We start from the raw sequence: 21,522 nt of genomic DNA, 5'->3' as shown, positions 1-21,522 counted from the left end.
GAGATCAAGAGTTGCAGGCTCTACCCACTGAGCCAGCCAGGCACCCCTGTCCTAGAGCTTTTAATCTCATTTGGTTCTTGGCACAATCCTATGAGATGGTAATATTATCATCTTCACCATTTTATAGACAAAGGAATGAGGCTCAGAGGAGGTGGTCACTTGTCTAAGGCTGCACTTTTAGTAAAGGCAGACCAGAATTTAAATCCAAGTAGTTTTATTGTAATGCTTATATTCTTTAAACAAAAATCCAATGAAAGATTTTTTTATTAATAAAAAATATAAATTGAGCATATGGAATTGGCATGCTTTGGAAAGTTACAATTGCAAACACACTGGGCATCTGTGCTGCATATTCCCACGATGCTTAATCACTAATTTTATATGCAGTCTTAAGAAAATTAATTTATCTATGTCTTAACTTCCACACTTAACCAAATATCTTCCATTTTGTGGCAACAGTGAGCCTCATACTCCTTTACACATATAAATTGATATAAAAAATTGAACACATGTTTATGCTATATGCATTAACTGCCAATAGCTATTAATTAATTATGTTCTTATATAAATTAACAATAAATATAACTGGGTTAAAATCATAAACATTACACATTTAAAAACTGTAAGTTAAATCTTAGTAACTTTTACATGAACAAACCATGAAACAGCTGTAAGTGCATATGAGGAACAACAGTGCCATCAACTCTTGCTAGAGAAAACACAGTCTGAAGGTCTATCTTTATTCACTATTTGACAATGTTGGTTACAAACGTAATTTATTACTTTAAAAGGCTTGTATATGTATATCACCTCTTGTACCTATTTCCCCATAAATGTTCTATATCCAGGCCCTAATTACATTATAATTACATTTCTAAAACTTTCTCTGCTTCCTGAAAACAATTATTACTGGTATTTAAGAAATTTATTTTTAAATTATTTTAAATTTATTTAAATTTTATTTTAAATTTAAATACAAAACTAAGGTGGTTTTGTACCTTACCAGGGTTTTATTATGATAGCAACTATGCATGGTCTCCTAGATGTACTAATGAAGCTACTTGTTCTAAACATAATGCTCTTTGAATCTATATCCATTTCCTAATTGGCTACATTCTCAGTTAACACACTTTGAAGCAGAGGTGAATGTTAAATTTTGATCTTTCTGTGGTTTGTGGCCTCTCCAAACTTTTGCTTTCTGCTTCTCAAAGACAAAATCAAACAGTTTAATTGTTTCAGCAAGTAGCTTCCTGGTGGAAATGCTCAGAATTGGTCCCTTTCATTCAAGTCACCTCAGTTTCTTTTCCTATAATATTCAAGTATCCTCTGGAGCTGCTTGTATCATTCATCTATAAGCATATTTATTAAAGTCTTACTCAATGTACCCTCAGCATTACAGGGGATTAAAGCCCTGGCCTTTGCCCTCAGAGAGCTAAGGGCTATTCTTGGCAGGGAGGGGGAAAAGGAGACTGGTGGTTTCATTGCGATCTTTTGAGCATTCAAGAGTTATTGACTGAATGGTCAGTTGAGAAATACCAGGTCCTAGAAAGTGGGGACCAGAAAATATTTTATATCTGAAAGAGACCTGTTAGAAATTCCAGAAACAAAAACAAACAAAAAATTCCAGCAACATTGTTCCAAATGTAGATTGATTCAGAATTGCAATTCCAAATGCACAGGAAATCTACCTAGATTCTAGGCTTGTTCTGCAGTGTAACTGGAAATATGAACTTTCTGCTCCACAAAGGTGGTAGGGAGAAAAAAAAAAAGTCCATAGGACACTATTTTTTCAAATTCTGGGATACTACTAGATTTTTTTTTTTTTTTTTAAGTAGGGAGAGTAAGAAGACCTAACTATTTTTTTTTCCTGAAGCTTTGCTTCAGTTAATATGATTGATTGACATTCAACTAATATATATTAATATGGCTCTAAAAACTGTTTCCCCTGGACAAATAAAGTGTCTAAGTCCCCTCCCCATGCCCAACATTGTTTCTCCACTCTTTGGAGCTCTCCACTCAGAAACTACACCGGTAATGCATGGCAGCGGTCCTCTAGGACCCTGGTAGATCTTGGAGGCAGTGTTTTATCTGAGTAATCAGTGCTCAGTGTTGTTAAATACTTTGAATAAAAATGCTCATTTTCCTCTTTGTATGTATGTGTGTGTGTATACACATTAGGTCAGTATAAAATAGTGTTAGAACCACTAATCTATGGGCAATATGAGTGTAGGAAGGAAACTTTTTTTTTTTTTTAAATTCAGAGAGAGAGAGAGAATTCCAAGCAGGCTCCACATAGACAGTGCAGAGCCCAACACACAGTTGGAACCCACAAACTGTGATATCATGACCTGAGCCAAAATCAAGAGTCAGATGCTTAAACTGACTGAGCCACCCAGGCACCCCAGGAAGGAACCATTTTATTATTTTTTTTAATTTTTTTTTTTTATTTGACATTTATTTATTTTTGAGACATAGAGAGACAGAGCATGAACGGGGGAGGATCAGAGAGAGAGGTAGACACAGAATCTGAAACAGGCTCCAAGCTGTCAGCACAGAGCCTGATGCGGGGCTCGAACTCACGGACTGTGAGATCATGACCTGAGCCAAAGTCAGTCGCCCAACCGACTGAGCCACCCAGGCGCCCCAGGAAGGAACCATTTTAAACCAACTACTTCCTCCAAGAGACCAGCCTCATAGGCCTAAGGCTGAGAATTTTATTGAATTTCTATTTACACTTACCTACACAGAGAATGATCCTGGCTTTCCACCTACCATGATGATATCAACTTCTTAAACTAATTATATTAAGACTTTAAAGTGATTTAAAGAAAAATATTAAGTATATCATAGTATAGATGATTCACAGCTTAAGTTAGGAAGGTGGTATAAGAATGACTATAATTTTGGAACTGTCTCATCTAGCTAAACCTTCTATTAGACAAAATGCTGGTGCCTGAGAACAGATTAATTTAGATCACCTGCCCCAGGTCTTATGGCTCAGCCATGGATGAGAAGCTTTTGGTCCATGATAGAAAGCAGGCCTTGATAACTATTGAAGGGTAGCAGAATGTGCCATTCCAAAATACTGTTACTTTGGCATATTATTTTGAAGTGTATGCAGTTGAAAAACAGCAAATACAGAGAGATGCTCCCTCCAATCCCCTTATCTGCCTAAAGACATAGCCCCTAAAAGGAACTCAATTTTCATAACCTCCCTCTGCACCCCCCCCCCCCCCCCCCGCCAGGGAGTTTCATCAACCAGGGAAGACTGACTCACAGGAGAGGAGACTACAAGTCTATACCATACCCAGAAAACTTTCACAAACTATCATACCTTCCATCTATTTGGCTACAGGCCAATCTGTGTTTCCTAAAAATTATTTACCCTCCCCCTAAGAGGCCTACATCCCCCTTCCCCTTTCCCTATTATGATATTTAACTCTGAATTTTAAGCTATTTTGGGGAGTTGTTCATTTTTTCTTGGGTATCTCCCATGCATACATGAGGTATACATGTTAATAAAATTCTGGAATTCCTTGCTGTTGTCAATTATTACAGAAGTCTCTTCTAAGAAATCAGAGGGTAGAGGAAAAATTATCTTTCCTCCTCTACAGTATGTTTCATGAATACCAGGATTACCACTATCTATAGGGTACAGAATATTTACAATACTTTGTAGATCCATACTGAAAGGATAAGCATTCTTATTTATTTATTTATTTATTTATTTATTTATTTTGAGAGAACGCACAGGAGAGGGGCAAGAGAGAGGGAGAGAGGGAATGCCAAGCAGGTTGTGTGCCCTGTTGGCATAGAGCCCAATGCGGGGTTCGATCTCAGGAACTGTTGAGGTCATGACCTGAGCTGAAATCAAGAGTCAGACACTTAACCAACTGAGCCACCCAGGCACCCTTGTTTATTTATTTTTAAATTATATTCTTTCAGCTAATTTTTTAAAATTTATTTTGAGAGAGAAAAAAAAGCATGAGTGGGGGAGGGGCAGAGAGTGAGACTGAGAAAGAGAATCCCAAGCAGGCTACACTCAGTCATGGGGGAGCCTGAAGCAGGACCGGAACCCCAACCTGAGATCATGACCTGAGCCAAGTATGGACACTTACTGAGCCACCCAGGTGCCCCTAAGCATTCTTTTTAAAATCTGTGGTTCAGAGTCAGTGACATTGTCCCTCTGAAGCAGGTTTTGTAAGAAAACTGCCAAGGAATGTCCCAATTCATAAGACTGCAAAATGTCTTCCTTCATTTATCATAATGAATTGGAGAAAAAAAATGACTCGAGGATAGAGTTTATCTGTAAATGCAAGAAGCACTTTTGAGTTTCTGTATTGTACATGGTGGGGTCGAAAGCAGGTTATTTAAGGATCTTAGTCTCATTTTTTTAAGAAGGGGTAGACAATACTATGTAATTCTTTATTTGAAGTGCTTTGTCTTTCTGCACTGCTGGCTTTGTCATCAGCCAATGTTGCAATTATTTTAACAAGCAAAGGAAATGCCAGTCAAGTGTAGCACCTGGGACCTCCTCACCCTTGCAACATACTAGGCTTCAAGGAGGAGACAACAACGCTCAAAGCTGTGTGAGCCCAGGTTAAATGGGAATGGGTGACTGTGAGCTTGGGTGTGTAAGAGCACCTTGTCCCCAGGGCCAATGTTTACATTAGCGATTCACTTCCACTTTTGGTACACTTAATCAGCCGCCTATTATATTCCACGGCACCATCCTGACTTCAGGACTTTGAAGGACAGCTTTGAAGACTGCTCAAGTACATTTGACATTAAAATGCTTTGTGCAGCCAGATGTGAATTCCACCTGCCCAGAAGCTTATGCTGAACTGTGACTAGGGCTGACCCAAACGGAGCTGGGTTTTTCTTCGCCTCCAGAATCTTGTGAGACCAGTAAGAGTGAGAAGTCCGCCAACCACAAGGGCTACTTGGCAAAACACGATGTAACCTTAGAAGGCGGGTCATTGCTCTGTTCCAGAAGCCAGTTAGAGACAACAAATAAAATGGAAGATGCTTCTCTGTGGTAAAGCAGGCCTCGTATTTGAAGCGGAAGGCCTGAAAGAGGGAGGTAAGCAAAGAAAGGAAAGGCGAAGGCACGGCTCCTAGAAACCGGGTTCATTCAAACCCGGAGGACAGCAAACCCCGCCTCCCCACGCCGCCGCCTGCTCAATCGCCAAGCGCTCCGGGTGTGAGCTCTCCCTGCGGGGAGCGGCTTGGAGCCGAGGAGGCGGTGGCAGAGGTGGTTTGGGCAGCCCCGCGCGGCGGATAGGCCCAGGCAAACAACACCCATTCCCCCTCCCCCTCGCTTAGTTCAACTCCCACTCGGCCCCGGCCACGCCCTGCCGCCACCGCCCCCTCGGGCAGCTTTCCGCTCCGCAGCCAGGCCTCGGTCGGGGGCGGGAGGGTAGGCGGTGCCTCGGAGGGGCCGCCGCGGCCGCCGGAAACTACAAGGGCCGATAGGCTTTGCGGCAGCGAACCGCCCCCTTTCTCCCACCACTCAGCGCGCGTCACTAGGGCCTCAGCCAATGGGGACCGAGCCAGGGAAAAAGGGCGCCCGGGTCCGGATGCGCCTCAGGAAAGCCATGCTCCCTGCGCAGGGGCAGCGGGCAGTTCACCCGGCGCGCCAAGCCGTCGGTGGTCTGCACGTCCCCTCATCCGACCCATTCGCTTCCCTTGAGCGACAGCCCTACTTTTTCCTTTAGTGGCAATTCCGAGGGATGCTGGAGCAGGTTTTTGAGGGGAGGGCGCTGGGAAATGAGTAGGGGGCGGGATATCCTGAGACAACAAGTTTGGCTGTATGGAGGGCCTACCGGCAGCGAGCCTGAGCTAGAACGCCGAGAGAAGGAGTACCGGAGAAGCCAAAGGAGGAAAAGAAGAGCGGCTGAAAGGATAACCCCGAGAAAGGGGGTGGAGAGGAGGCGGCCCCAGCGCCCCGGCCCCCGGCAGGTCGGCGGCCAATCCGCTGGGGGAAGGGGTGGAGAGTCGGCGGCTCCGGCGGAGAGAGGCCGAGGGGGGTGGGGAGTCGGCCGGGCTCGCACCGCCCTGGCCCCGCCCCCAGCCCTCGCCGCCGCCCGCGCCGCGCGCCGCCGCTGTCAATCAAGGGCGAGTCAGCCGGGCTCGGGCGGAGAGAGGAGCTGCTACGCCACAGCCCAGCGGCGGCCATTCGCGGAAAAAGAGGCAGAGCCTGTGCCAGCTACAGCCTCCTCCGAGCCACCGCGGGCGGGCGGGACCGGCCTCTCCTCCCGCCTCGCCCCCACCCCCACCCACCTCTATCCCTGTGTCTCCGTCTGAGGGTTTGTCCTGTTAATGCGGGATGAGCGGTACGTATTCTCCACCCCCCTCGGTCTCCTTCACCGCCTCCCTCCCTCCCTCCCTCCCCAGACCCTGCTCGGTTCTCCCCCCTCCCCCGGGGCCGCTGAGATGCTTTAAGGGGAGGAGGAGAGGAAGGGAGGGTATCAGGGGGAGGGAAGGAGGGTTGTGTTTTGTCTTAATGTCTGAGAGAGAACAACCTTCTGGGTGTTGCTCTGGAGCGGATGGGTCGGGTTTCAAACCACGTTTTGTGATATCCCCCTCCTCCCTTCCCTCCTTCTCCCCCACCCCCTGCCGGTGTGCGTGGATCGCGGGTTTATGGAGATTAATGTTCGGGGGGAGGGGAAGAGGAGGAGAGGGGGAAGACGAATAATAATAATCCTAATAACCTGTTGTCGTGGGGGGGGGGTTTGTTGCAGATCAGAAGAAGGAGGAGGAGGAGGAGGCGGCGGCGGCGGCAGCAGCAGCAGCGGCGATGGCTACAGAAGGAGGGAAAACCTCTGAGCCAGAGAATAACAATAAAAAACCCAAAACCTCAGGCTCCCAGGTAAAAGCAAACATATAAAAACATTCATCACGAAACGTAAGGGGAGAGAGGGAGTTATGTCCTTTAATTGCCCAGAACTGAAGAACAGAATACAAATGTTCATCCACTCAAAGCATCTTTCTGAGAGTGAGGAAGTTAAATTGTAAATTCATAAAGATTTCACATGTTTAAGGGATAACGTTGTTTAAAATTACATCAGGAACTCAGACCAGTAGAAAACGGTGTGTATTTTCCCAAGGGCATTTTGAGTTTATGAGAATATACTTTACAAAAGTTTCTTAGAAATTTCCTTTTATTTGAACTTTATATTACAGTATCTGTTTCCTTTTTTCCTCTATCTTCTTGCTCTTGTTACTATTTCTTTTTGATTTCTGTCATTGCCTAAGTAAGTTCTGAAATGTAGAGCTGTCAAAATAAATAAATAAATAAATAAATAAATAAATAAATAAATAAATAAACAAATAAACCCCTTCCATCTACTGGCCTCCACTAAATCCGCCCACTTTTTTTTCCCCCTCTCCTTTATCATCTCATTTTTGGGTAGGACTCTCAGCCCTCTCCTCTGGCTTTACTGGCAGCTACTTGCAGCAAAATAGGGACTCCTGGTGAAAATCAAGCAACTGGACAACAACAAATTATTATAGATCCAAGCCAAGGATTGGTGCAACTTCAAAATCAACCACAACAGCTAGAACTGGTAACAACACAACTTGCTGGAAACACTTGGCAACTTGTTGCCTCCACTCCTCCTGCTTCAAAAGAAAATAACGTTTCTCAACCAGCTTCTAGTTCATCTAGTTCTTCCAGCAGTAATAACGGGAGTGCATCTCCTACAAAAACGAAATCAGGTAATTCTTCCGCCCCTGGTCAATTTCAAGTCATACAAGTACAAAATCCGAGTGGTAGTGTCCAGTACCAAGTGATTCCACAACTTCAGACAGTGGAAGGCCAGCAGATTCAAATCAATCCAGCTAGTAGTTCATCTCTACAGGATTTGCAGGGTCAAATCCAGCTCATTTCTGCAGGTAATAATCAAGCTATACTCACAGCTGCTAACAGGACAGCTTCTGGGAATATTCTTGCTCAAAACCTGGCAAATCAGACCGTTCCAGTCCAAATTAGACCTGGTGTTTCAATACCACTGCAATTACAGACCCTTCCTGGTACTCAGGCTCAAGTTGTAACAACCCTACCAATTAACATTGGAGGAGTGACTTTAGCTTTGCCAGTGATAAACAACGTGACTGCTGGAGGAGGGACTGGACAGGTTGGCCAGCCTGCTACTACTACTGATAGTGGGACTTCCAACGGGAGTCAGTTAGTTTCCACACCCACCACTACCACCGCTTCTGCCAGTACTATGCCGGAATCTCCCTCCTCCTCCACTACCTGCACAACCACTGCTTCGACGTCTCTGACAAGCAGTGACACGTTAGTGAGCTCAGCAGACACGGGCCAGTATGCAAGCACATCAGCCAGTAGTTCTGAACGCACTATTGAAGAATCTCAAACACCTGCTGCTACTGAGTCTGAAGCGCAGAGCTCCAGTCAGCTTCAGTCTAATGGAATACAGAACACACAGGATCAATCAAATTCTCTTCAGCAGGTGCAGATTGTAGGCCAGCCTATCTTACAGCAGATCCAGATCCAACAGCCTCAGCAACAGATTATTCAGGCTATTCCGCCACAGTCATTTCAACTTCAGTCAGGGCAGACAATTCAGACCATCCAGCAGCAGCCTTTGCAGAATGTTCAACTTCAAGCAGTAAATCCGACTCAGGTGCTTATCAGGGCTCCAACTTTAACACCTTCAGGGCAAATCAGTTGGCAAACTGTACAGGTTCAGAATATTCAGAGTCTTTCAAATTTGCAAGTTCAGAATGCTGGGTTATCCCAACAATTAACCATCACCCCAGTGTCTTCAAGTGGTGGCACAACCCTTGCTCAAATTGCTCCTGTGGCTGTTGCTGGTGCCCCAATAACTTTGAATACTGCCCAGCTTGCATCAGTGCCTAACCTTCAGACAGTGAGTGTTGCCAACCTGGGTGCTGCAGGTGTTCAAGTTCAAGGAGTTCCGGTTACAATCACTAGTGTTGCAGGTAAGTTACTACAGTCTTTTCTCTGTAAGATCCTTTCATACAGTTTTTAATAAGTTACTGCTTTTCTTTGCTAACTTAGATTTGAAGACCTCTGAAATAAACATAATCACAGGGAATCTAAAATGACAGGAATGTTAACTTCCATAACTAGTCATCGTGTCACCCATTCGCGTCTGTACGTTTTAATGTTAGGTTGTAGAAGTTATATTTGTTAGACAGTTTTATAAACTTATTTTTCCATGGAGCAAAACTTCCTGATTAGAATCAAAATTGTCTTCTGTAATTTAGAGATATTTGAATACACTTGAACTCTTCAGAAAGAACTAATAAAAAAGATGTTAAAGATGTTTGTATCTTTAAAAGAAAGTAGGTTGAAAGTTGAATTAATACGTGGTTGTGAATCTGTTGAAGTTTTAATTCTGCTTTGTAATAAGTCTAACTTTTTCTTCAATTGCAAGTTATTTCTCATTCAGCATCTTGTTGCTCATGCTTTTGCGTTTTTTTTACACAGTGTTGTTTTAAACTAGGTTTTGATGCAGTTTAGAGATACAGTTTTAAGTTGCAAATTGATTAACTTTTTATGTCTACTTTTCTGTTAAAACCAGCATTTTCTCAGGATTTTGTATTAGTAGTTATTCGCATATAAAATTGTATATAAATCTTATGGTTCTGTTATTTTTAGGCATTTTTTAGTGTGAAGTTGTTGAAAAGCAATTAAGAATGAAAATAGTAAAATGTCACTAACTTGAATTAATTGTAGTAAGGTCATTTTAAAAACCAATTATAAAGCAATTGTTTGTTATGTATGTAAAGAGATTTCTGAAGTATTTGCGAAACTAGACTTACTAAGTATTTTAAATTTTCTTGACTTGTCTTATTTTACCTAATACTTTTTGTTTCCTAGTAATTAAACACTTATTACTGATTCTGATTAGGTGCAAACCTACTTGTGGTTTTCATGCCTTTGATAGTGTCAGGTCTCTAGTTAAATATTTTTATGTTGATAATATGAATGAGCACATCACTTTTTAATGACCTTTCTAGAAATAAGTTTCAGAAAAATTATGCTAAACTGCTTGTTCTACAGTTAATACCTAAAGTAGTTGTATATATTTATGATTGGAAATTGCCAAATTGAGCTCTCTGGTCAGGAAGAATAGAGATTACATGTTATATTTAGATGCCCATAACCTCTAAACCAGATCTTTCCAGTAGAATTTTCAGTGATGAAGAAGTGTTGTACATCCTATCCAGTGTGTTAGCCACTAGCCATATGCAGCTGTTGAGCATTTAAAATGTGGCTAGTGCAACTGAAGAACAGAATTTTTAATTCATTTAATTTTAATTTAAATAGACACGTGATTAGTGGCTTTTGTATTGACAGGACAGTAACCTAATCAAAGAGTATTTTGAGTGTGGTAGTTTTCCCCCTAAAATTATTGCAGGACAATTATATAAATGTTTCTCTGTATTACAGTCCATAGATTGTTTTCTTCCTGTTCTTTCCCTAAACGTTGACAGTATCTTAAGTATTTCAGAAAAATATCTGTTTTTGGTGGATTGTTTGACAGTTTGCATTATCAAAGCAAAAGTTAGTTCACTTAAATTTTGATTTGCCTATTAAGCATTAGTTGTGAATTATGCTTAAGAGAATTGAGTAATTTATAAGTTAGGTCAGGAATAGTCAATTCTTCTGTACTCTCATTGGTATCAGTTACAGCCCCTTGTCTATTATGAGGGTGAGTCATTGATACTAAGAGTATGATCTTCTGACCACCTAACTCAGATTTATTTGCATGTTGTATTATTATGAATGCAGCATCCACTTTCTGGAACTATAACTTTTGGGGGTGTGGTCATGGAATTTGCCTATCAGATAAACTTTCCAGGTCATTCTAAATTCTCGTTGAAATTTGAGAACCAAGGATCTAATCATTACTAGTGAGCCATAAAGCAAAATATGGAAGCAGATGGGTGTTGGACCTAGTTCATGTATGCCTCAAAGAATGGATTTTAATGACAAAAAGAATTTACAGTTTTTATTTCGCAAGCATGTATTGACTAGCCACATGCTGAGTACTCCCAATAGGTACGTTTAGTCTTCCATTTTCTGGGTTTTTTGGTGTTTTTTTTTTTTTTTTTTAAGAGTTTACATGATTTGAATGTCGCTTAAGTGTATAAGGAAATTTAAACTTTATGTAGTTGGATTTTTTTCTCTTGAAACCAAAGATTTTAAATTTTGTTGATGTTGAAGAGTTTATGTTCAGATAGATATGCTCAATCATTTTAAGAAGATAACCATGTTACAAAGATCAGAAATGTACCAATTTTTGCAAGTCAATGCAGTTCATCTGAGACTAGTTCATAGATTTTTACTTTATTTTTTTACTATAGTAGGTGCTTGCCAAATGTTTGCTGAATTAAGGCATAGAAGGTGATGGAAAAGATAGCAGTTTGGAATTGGGAGCAAGGCCTGGAGTGGTTTTAATGAAGCTGGTGAAATGGCTTTATTTTCATTAATGTCTTTTGGCTTTGAGTTTTTAAGACATCAACAGTAGACACCAGGTGCTTTACTCTCTCTACAAGAGGGAGAATGAGCAAAAAGTACCCACATATCCCTTTTATAAATGAGTCCTGTAAGTTCTGATCTTTTACTTTGTGTCCCCATTTACTTTTTGTTACTTTTTGACTGTTTCATATATCTATTTCCTTCCCCCAAATAGTATTGATTTTGTTTAATTTGTGGGGAAAATTTTTGCTCTAAATATTCATGACAGTTTTTACGAGGCTTGAAAAAATTTCTTAAAAAAATTTTTTTTTAATGTTTTATTTATTTTTGAGAGAGAGAGAGAGAGAGAGAGAGAGCAGGGGAGGGGCAGAGAGAGATGGAGACACAGAGCCCGTCGCAGGGCTTGAACTCATAAACTGCAAGATAATGACCTGAGCTGAAGCTGGATGCTTGACTGACTGAGCCACACAGGTGTCCCTTGAAAAAATTCTTAATAGTTGGCTTTGACAAAATGCAATGACTCAGTCAATACCCAGGGGCTAAAAGTTATCTGCCATCCATCCTCATGTCACTCTTGGAGATACGGGAAGGTTCTAGATGATACGGATAGGAAAAAAATTGGATAAGGTAGATCAAATGAAACTAGTTCTTGAGGCTAGGGAGCTTCATACTTGATTTTATGAAAAGAGAATGTTAGTGACAACTTAGGGGGAATCTCTTGCCATGGTATTGAATTCGACATAATGTGTTTCTGTGGTTTGGTCTCTCCTCTCAGAATCTTGACTTTCCAGGCTGAGTATCTAGCATTTAATTAGTTGGAATTATAGTAGGAACTAAGTACATGTTGCCCTTACATACTTATATACTTTGTTTCCTTGTTGGATTATGAGTTTGACTTTGACTGAAGGAAAAGCAGAAATCCCTTTTAAAGAGCACAGGTAACGAATCATTTTTCTGGTTTAAGAACGTCCTTTAACTAAGTGAGGAAAGTAAGATTTTTGTTCTAAAAGGACTACCAGTTTGCACAGTGTGCTCAGGTAGCCAAAGAGCCCTAGGTAAAATGAACATTAGGAGTTACACCTTCTTAAACAATTTAGAACATGTAGGGACCATTGATATCTAAATCTGTAATTAACTTGCATTGGCTAGTGACTTTCTTTGGTTTTGGCCTTAATTGGCCAAAGAACCTGTGTTTGCTTGATGGATGGATATTTCTTGGCAATGTTAGTGGTAATTAACATTTTAAGGCTAATACACAAAGGAAGTTCAAACTTGAAGATAAGATGTTGCTGGCCCTTTAAGAACTTGACTCTCCAACCTTCCTTTACCTTTTTGGATTTAACGTATGAAACCTGGGGATCATCAATGGGAAGGCCAGTTCTTCATAATTAGGGAAAATGGGGGCCAAAGAAAAGAATTGATTTATATATATTTAATTTGGAAACTTAATCTAGTACAATCAACTTTTTTTTTAATGTTTATTTATTTTGAGAGAGAGAGAATGTAGGGACAGGGGGAGTTGGCAGAGAGAAAGAGAGAGAGAGAAGAGAGAGAGAGAGAGAGAGAGAGGAGAGAGAATCCTAAGCAGGCTCAGCACTTGTCAGGGCAGAGCCCAAAGTGGGGCTCCATCCCACAACCCTGAGATCGTGACCTGAGCCAAACTTAAGAGTCAGTTGTTTAAGCCACTGAGTCACTCAGGTACCCACACCATACTTTTTTATAGAGGTACTAAAAGTAGAAATTGACTTGAAGTTTAATACTAATATTTCTTTTGCTATTCAATTAATTTGGATTTTCTTAGTAGGCATCTTAATCTATACATGTGTTATACTTGTATACGGATTTATAAACATATATACATATTTGTGTGTAGAGCTATACGTATGCCTGCTGTGTTTGGTTGTTAATTTTTGGGGGGGTTTTTTGTTTTGTTTTTTTTTTTTAGAAAGGTTTGCTTTTCTAATTTTATTTCTCTAAAATCTTCTAGTACTGTTTGTTACATGTAGAATTCATTATGAAGAACTTACATCTTGTACCCTGTACAAGTGATTTCGGTTCTGAATTACCAAGTTGATTTTACCCATTAGATAACATATAGCATGACCTTTAAGATTTGTTGATGATGACATAACAACATCATTGCCAATTTTTAAGTTCTTCATGGAAGATGAAAAGGTATCCAGTGTAGAGCCGCATTAATTTTTAAAAGGGCATCTTTTAGGATATTTCAGAATAGAGGGGGGTGCAAGGGAAGATAGAGTTTTAATTATCTTTTTTTTTTTTTTTAATTTTTGTAACGTTTATTTATTTTTGAGAGAGAGAGAGAGACAGAGAGACAGAGCATGATGGAGGAGGGGCAGAAAGAGAAGGAGACACAGAATCCGAAGCAGACTGCAGGCTGCGAGCTGTCAGCACAGAGCCTGATGCGGGGCTCCAACTCACAGACTATGAGATCATGACCTGAGCCAAAGTCAGATGCCCAACTGACTGAGCCACCCAGGCACCCCAATTATCTCCTTTTTGAATCTGAATCAGGAAACCTATAATAAGTCATACTTAAGGAATATTGGAGTAGGCATAAAAGCAAGTTGAAGAGAAGGAAAAGGAGGCTTGATTAAGAAAGAAGATAGGGGGAAAGTGCTATACATAGATCTCATAGAAATAACAGATTTACAAGATGGTAGAATTTTAGTTTGAAAGGATCTTTGATGTTATTGCTTAGCAGTTGTAGCCATTGGATATCACTGCTAAAGTCTATTTATAAAGGGATTTTGTATTTTTCTGTTACAAGTGAAAGCAGAAATAGGCTTTCAGAAGTTTCACAGTCCTACATTAAGTATTTGGGGATGACATAGTAAGAATTGACAGTGAAAGGGGGAACCTGGCCTGATACCAAACCATACTTTTATGTGGGCTTTTCTGTACTCTCTTGATTTAGTTACGATTGGATGTTCATAATGCCTGTCAGTTTGCTACCTAATAAATGAGCAGATTGTGGCAAAGGGAAACCTGTTGAACCACAAATTGCTTATGTATGTGTGTGGTGAGATAAAGGCTTAATGAAACCATAATTAAGGTAACTTAAAGATAATTGAGCATCTCTCCCCTACCCTCACTCCTTAGTGGTATTTTAGAAATGAAGAAACTGAAGCCCAGAAAAGTTGAATGACTTTCTTGTACTTTTGGGCAAAGTGAGCACTAGAATCTTGACTGCTGCTCTAGTTGTCTTTCTGCTCTATTGCTGGCTTTGTTATTCAAATCTTTTGCTAGTGAGTAAATATAGTTGAAGTTTAGGGACCAGAAATGGAGAGTATCTAGCTTGACTTTGTGTTCTCCCAGATAGATTTTGTCTGTTGTCACTGGATATTCAGCTTTAGTATACTGAATAGAGTGTTGGTAAAAAGCACAATTCTGTAGGTTGCCTTGTTAATGAGCTTAATGTTGGAATTTTAGTCGCATTGTTTTGTACTTTCTTGAAAGAGCAAATTCAGAACTAAAGAGATTGGTAAACTGTATATGTAGGTTAAGCAAATCCTCAGGCTGTCAAGCTACTGTATCGATTTAAAAACAAATTTTTTTTTAGTATATTTATTTTGAGAGAGAGAGAGAGAGAGAGAGAGAGCACAAGCAGGGGAGGGGCAGAGAGAAGGAGAGACAGAATCCCAAGCAGACTCCACACCATCAGCACAGAGCCCAATGCTGGGGCTCAAACTCATGAACCCAAGATCATGACCTGAGCTGAGCTAAGAGTCGGATGCTTAACCGACTGAGCCACCCAGGTGCCTCTGTTTTTTTTTTTTGTTTTGTTTTGTTTTGTTTTGTTTTGTTTTTTTAAATGAGACTTGTGGAGGAATAAAACAAACATTTATTGTTTACCTTAGAGCTTGTTAGGTGCTAGGTTAGGTATTTTATATTATTTCATTAAAATCCTCAATATCTTTGTAAGCTGGTCTGATTGTGCCCATTTTACAGATAGCCTCATGAGTTTTAATTTCTTTAAGAAAATTTGCCATCCAGGGTGCCTGGGTGGCTCAGTAGGTTAAGTGTCCAACTTTGCTTTAGGTCATGATCTTCTTTTCCTGGGTTCCGGCCTGTGTCAGGCTCTGTGCTGACAGTTCAGAGCCTGGAGCCTGCTTCAGATTCTGTCTCTCTCTCTGCCCCTCCCACACTGGCACTTTGTCTCTCTCTCTCTCTCTCTCTCTCTCTCTCTCTCTCACTCTGTTTCCCACAAATAAATAAACATTAAAAAAAATTAAAAAAAAAAAAACAAAAAGAAAAAATTTGCCCTAGTGGTAGAGCCATGATTTAAAATCATCTATTGGTTCCGAGTCTTTTGTTTAGGAGACATAAGATAAAAGGATATGTTCAGAGGTGAAGGCTATTTTTTATCCTTTTGTGTCTGTAGGTAAACTTAAGACCTGTAAAGGGTAAGTGGTTTTGAAAATTGAAATGCTGACTCTGCAGTTAAAGTTTCTTCTAGCTCTAACATTCTGTAGCACGGACAGATAATTATGACTAAAAGTAGTAAAAGAAATGGTGAATAGAAACTAGTGTGGCTGTGTGGAGACCTTGTTGTTAAACTCAGATTTTAAAATAGTATACGTGGAAGGTAGAAGGAAGGACAAAGGATTCAGAATGAAAAGAAAGAGGGGCACCTGGGTGGCTCACTTGGTTAAGTGTCCAGCTTCAGCTCAGGTCATGATCTTGTGGTTCGTGGGTTCAAGCCCTGCGTCGGGCTCTGTGCTGACAGCTCAGAACCTGGAGCCTGTTTTGGATTCTGTGTCTCCCTCGCTTACACTCTGCCTCTCTCTCTCTCTCTCTTTCTCTTTCTCTTTCTCTTTCAAAATTATGTAAATAAACATTAAAAGAAAAGAATGAAAACAAAGAGCAGCTTGACATTTTAAGAATAATGTCGGGAAAGCAGAAACTCATAATAAAGTAGGCTTTTAAAATAATTTTAAACAACTTGTAAGGCTTCAGATCACAGCAAAAGACGCGTATTGCCTGAGCAAAATGATGTAATATGGAGAAAAGACAGCTGCTGGGCTGTGCTTCTGTCAACCAGCAAGAAAAATTCAGTTCCAGCTAAAATAACTGGACCTGTATTCACTGAGATTATTTGTGCAAAGTTAGTGAGTAGATAAGGGACATTTGTTTGCTTTTTGGAAGTTAGAATGATCCAGATAAATGCCATCCTAGGATCAGAAGGAACTTTCAAATTCAGTTTCAGGCCAGTATCAGTAACTTAAAAATTATGCACATGGAAAAATTGAGCATGAATAAGCACCTCACTGTTTGAAAACATTCTATAGTGCAAACAGATGAGTTTGATAACATCTTTAACAAAGGCCCTGAGTGAATTATCCAGTAGTTGGCTTCTGAGCATTTAAAAAAGAATTCAGGGATCATGGGGAACCCATATGGCTTCACTAAGAAACTAGGTTTATGTATTCTTTTGCTAAGGTTTTCAGATGAGTATAGAAAAGAAATAATGCTGCCACAATATATTTTGATTTCAGCATTGATAGTCATGATGTCTTTAAAGGCTCATTCATACCTGGTTTCTCAATTGTATGAGAAATGATTGTCTATTTCAGTAGACGTCCTTGGTATTATGGCATAGGTTTCTATCCTTGATACAATCCTGTTAAGTATTTTTTTCAAATACTGTACTGAAGGATGGCCTATTTAATTAAAGATGAGGCAAAGCTGGGAGACTTTGCTAATAATTACGATGGGGATAGACTTGAGATTCGAACTGATCTTAATAGTCTGGAATGCTGGGTCAGAATTAGCAAGATAAATACAACAGATCCTTTGTTTAAAAGGGTAGGGGAAATTGTGTACCTACAAGATGAAAAACCTAGGTTGACTGCAGGACATGTGGAGGTGATTTGGGATTTATTGGCTTGATATGAATCAAGAGTAGAGTAAAGCTCCTCCTTTACTTTGTGTTTGTCAGACCATTTCTGCAATATTGTGTGCTTTGCTAGTTGTGGCACATTTTAAATGGACACTGACAAACTGGCAAGCGTATCAGAAGGGATTCCTGGAATGCAGAGTGCGGAAAACATTTCACACTAGCAATCATTGAAGAGTGGGGGGTTTTATTGTTAAAACAAGAGGAACTGTGACTGCTGTCTTTCGATATAGGAAAAGTTTTTTTTGTTGTTGTTTTTTAATCTGTTTTGTTTGACCCTTGGAAATCAATAGAAGAATATGTCTATATACACAAGTGGACTAGTGCTGTAAAGTAATGGAATGGTTTGTTTCATGAAGTAGTGACCTTCCTGTATTAAAGGCTGGATGTCCATGTCAGAGACACTGCAGAATGTAGAAGAATTTCTTGCATGGGAAGTTTGATTAGGTAAACTGCAAGTCTTCTAAAATTGAAGATTCTATGAATATTTGATTATGTGGTCCTATTCTGGGTACTTCCATCCAGCATATGGTGAGAATTCTCTGGAAGTCTTAGTTAAACTTACATGACTGACCAAGTATTTAAGGATTTTAGAGGGTGGGGGTTGAGGGTCACATTTATCATTTTTCTTATTACAGAGGGAGTATAATTAAGGTGAATTCTCTTAAGCAATAAATATAATATTTTACTTCATAAATAGATTTCTGTTCTTCATTGTTAGACTTACTGCACTCTAAGATGTTTTTCTGTTATTTGCACTTTTATTTGGTGACCGCAAAGCATTAGTATTTTAAACATGTACTTTGTCGTCCAACATTGAATTTGTAGTTAGGATATTTCATCTCAGTAGCTCTTTAGCCATGTTTAGTCATGTTTCTGATACTGTCACTTTAGTACCAACGATGTGATTACTTTAGTGGAATTGGAGAGCATTTGGAAAATTAGGATCCTAATAAAGTTCAAACTCTGGATGCACTTACAACTTCGAATTTATTAATTTATCCAGTGGAGTGAACAGATCCAGTAGGTCTTTCTTTTTGGCTCAGAATATCTAGCACATAGGTGTTTAAAAAAAAAAAAAAAAAAAAAAAAGATTCAGGGGTACTTGGGTGGCTCAGTCGATTAAAACATCCGACTTCGGTTCAGGTCATGATCTCGTGGTCTGTGAGTTTGAGCCCGTTGTGGGGCTCTGTGCTGACAGCTCGGAGCCTGGAGCCTGCTTCGGATTCTGCGTCTCCCACTCTCTCTGCCCCTCACCCCGCTCATGCTCTGTCTCTCTCGCTCTCAAAAATAAATAAACATAAGAAAAATTTTTTAAAAATTATGCAGAAAATACTAAATCCATCAGGCAAGATCACTGTGCGTTGAAATATTTTCACGTCAAGATAAAAATCACAGTTTTCCACAACCCATTGCTAAAATAAAGAGGAAAAAGACTTCAAAAAATTATTTGAGACTTGAGACCTTTAAATAGAGAAAGTGTTACTTGAGATATATGAAGGTTCTCTTTTCCTTAGGTACAATAATAAAGTTAGGAGTAGCGATTATCTGTTTCATGAGTGGTGTGGTGTAAGTAGTAGTTTTATTGCTGCAGACATCAGTACTGAGAGGCTTCCTAGAGCACAGGTATTTTGTGTTCCAGGTGCTATTCAGGTGTGGCCCAAAGAGGAGACACAGGAGAGGCACAGGAAAAAAAGTTTATTATGCTCACATGTCCTAGAGAGACTGTCACTGTACACTGAGAGGGGATCACACGGGAGGGGAGACCAAGGGAGCTGGCTCACCCAAGCAGGTGGGGAGCAGAGAGAGCGAGGACCCATGGGCAGATGCTTTTCTTGGGTAGTCAGGATGGCGTACATAAGAAAAGGCATGAGGGCATTTCATCTAAATGTTACTAGGTCCCAGTCAGGGGAAGGTAGGAAGGGAAACTCAAGGCAGGGGCCACCCCCTTATCACCCTGCCTGGGCAGGGTGCTCACAGCCTGCTTGAGGAGATGTGCAGGCAGCAGGAAAACATTTCAAAATTTATAATACAACAGGACCAAGAATTAGAACTCTCACATTTTTGCTTGGGTGCTGCTCCCCATTAGCTTTTCCATCCTGGACAAACATGTTATAATTGGAGTTTTGTTCCTTTTCTCATTTGTAAAACGGTCGTATTAATTCCTTCACTTTTTACCTTGTAGAGTTGGAAAGATAAAATGACATAATAGGTACAAAAAAGCTTAACTATTATGAAGAAAACTATACCGTTGACCCTTAAACAGCATCCGGCTTAGAAGTGCTGACCCCACACAGTCGAAAATTTGCATATAACTTTTGACTCCCCCACAACTTAACTACTGATAACCTACTGTTGAGTGGAAGACTTAGTTACAACATAAACAGAGTCACTTAACACATATTTTTTATGTTGTATGTATGATATACTGTATTCTTAAGCCAGAGAAAATGTTAAGAAAATCATAAGGAAGAGAAAATACATTTATAGTACTGAATTTATTGAAAACATCTGCGTGTAAGTGGACTCGTGCAGTTTAAATCCATGTCGTTCAAGGGTCAACTATATATGAAAGTTGGAAGTTGCTAAAGTCTCTATTCTCATCCACTTGAATGTGAAGTAGTAAAGTGGGAGAATGAGTAGTTTTGATACGGATATTAGCTGGAGTTAAATATCAGATGCAGATAAGAAAGTTGTATAAAAGGAATATCAGAAACCTTTGCAGTGCAACTAAGGATGGAGAGAGGTGTATCTATAGGTGGAAAAAAAAGCAGTATGTTAATTGTATGAGATCTAAGTGCTGCATGCTCAGTCTGTGTTAGACTCCGAAAGTATTCACCTGTCTTAAAAGGATGCTCATGTTGGGGAGGTGAGGCTTACGGAGGAAGGCTTTCGGTGTTGAAGATAGGTCTTGAACCAGGCCTCGAAGATTGGTTTGGAAAGTGGACGTTTGAGACTGACGATAGAGAAGTGAAGACAGAGGTGTCTTGAGCCAAGTGGCTGAACTTGAAAAGCATAAAGCGCTCACATGGAGGCGTGTGGCTAACACAGCGAGTGGCATTCCCTCATCTGTGCTCCATCCGTCTGTGCTCCATCGCAGCCAGCCGTCTCACAGAGAGGCTCAAGGTATGCCACGTGAGCAGCCTGCCACCTCTGCTTCAGAGAAGTTGTGTGTTTGTTGGACTGTTTCCTAACATTTAGTTGAAGAAGGGACTCTGCCAAAATAATACTAAAAGTTAGTTTCAAAAACGTGAATCTTCTGGGTGAAAGCGATTGAATGGAAAGATTTAGGAAGCAAATGATACTATTAAAGTGTTTCTCTCTAGGTGAAAGTGTGGAAAAGTTAGGAGCCCAGGAGAAAGTACGTCGTTGGAGTAATTTAGTCATGAATTCACAGTGGCCTTTAGAAGGACTGTGGCAGTGAAGTTGCTTAATACAAAACACAGGTTGTCAAACTTCCCTTTAGTACAGAGAATGTTGACCTGAAAGAAGTGGTAACAGGTTAGGTAAAAACATCAGATTTGCTTGTTCTTTTTCTCTGTTCTGTATCAAGTTATCGTAATAGGCATTGAGAAACTGAAGATGAAGTGAGGCATGTTTGATGCTCTCACAGAATATATGATCTCTTGCAGGGACATACTGTATTTTATTTCTTTGCTGCCAAAACATACTTTTTTTTTTTTTTTTCTTTTTTTTTAACATTTCAACGTCTTCAAAATTGAAATGTACCTTACAGTCAAAGGCATGTTATAATTAGTGGAATCTTTTTTTCCTTACAATCCCTGTATCTTAGAGACAATAGAATGTGATGAATATATAGTTAATTTAATTACAACATGGCATTTGGTTAATAAAGGCTATGAGTGAGGTTGTAGAAGCCCACAGGAAAGAAACACTAGTTCTGCTTTCTTCTAGGGTTCTGGAAATGTTTTTATGGAGAGGGTTATAACTGAGCTGGGCCCTAATGGATTACTAAAATTTTGCCAGGTCAGGTTGAGGAGGGCCATTGTAGGTTATGTTGGATTTTACATGCAGTTTGGAAATTGATTTAAGGAGTTTTCTACAAATGTTGCAAACTTCAGACTGGGATCAAGAAATGTTAACATACATAAAGTTGAATTGT

General features: G+C 40.1%; 1 protein-coding gene across 4 annotated transcripts in view; it reads left to right on the top strand.

Moving 5' to 3' along the window:
• Positions 1-6,134: 6,134 nt before the first annotated feature.
• Positions 6,135-21,522, top strand: part of SP4 (Sp4 transcription factor) — an 83,397-nt gene continuing 68,009 nt past the window's right edge. Inside the window, exons 1-3 of one of the 4 annotated variants that reach the window (XM_058724862.1) lie at positions 6,135-6,335; positions 6,744-6,871; positions 7,416-8,970. In XM_058724862.1, the coding sequence (XP_058580845.1) occupies positions 6,329-6,335; positions 6,744-6,871; positions 7,416-8,970 (1,690 nt within the window). In that variant the 5' untranslated portion in view covers positions 6,135-6,328. The remainder of the gene's footprint in view (positions 6,336-6,743; positions 6,872-7,415; positions 8,971-21,522) is intronic. The other 3 variants (XM_058724861.1, XM_058724860.1, XM_058724859.1) reach the window with 3 other exon arrangements.

This window comes from Neofelis nebulosa, chromosome 4, assembly GCF_028018385.1.
Source record: "Neofelis nebulosa isolate mNeoNeb1 chromosome 4, mNeoNeb1.pri, whole genome shotgun sequence".
NCBI classification, from domain to species: domain Eukaryota; kingdom Metazoa; phylum Chordata; class Mammalia; order Carnivora; family Felidae; genus Neofelis; species Neofelis nebulosa.
The sequence above is the reverse complement of the archived record's forward strand: the minus strand, read 5'-3'. Positions and strand labels throughout refer to the sequence as shown.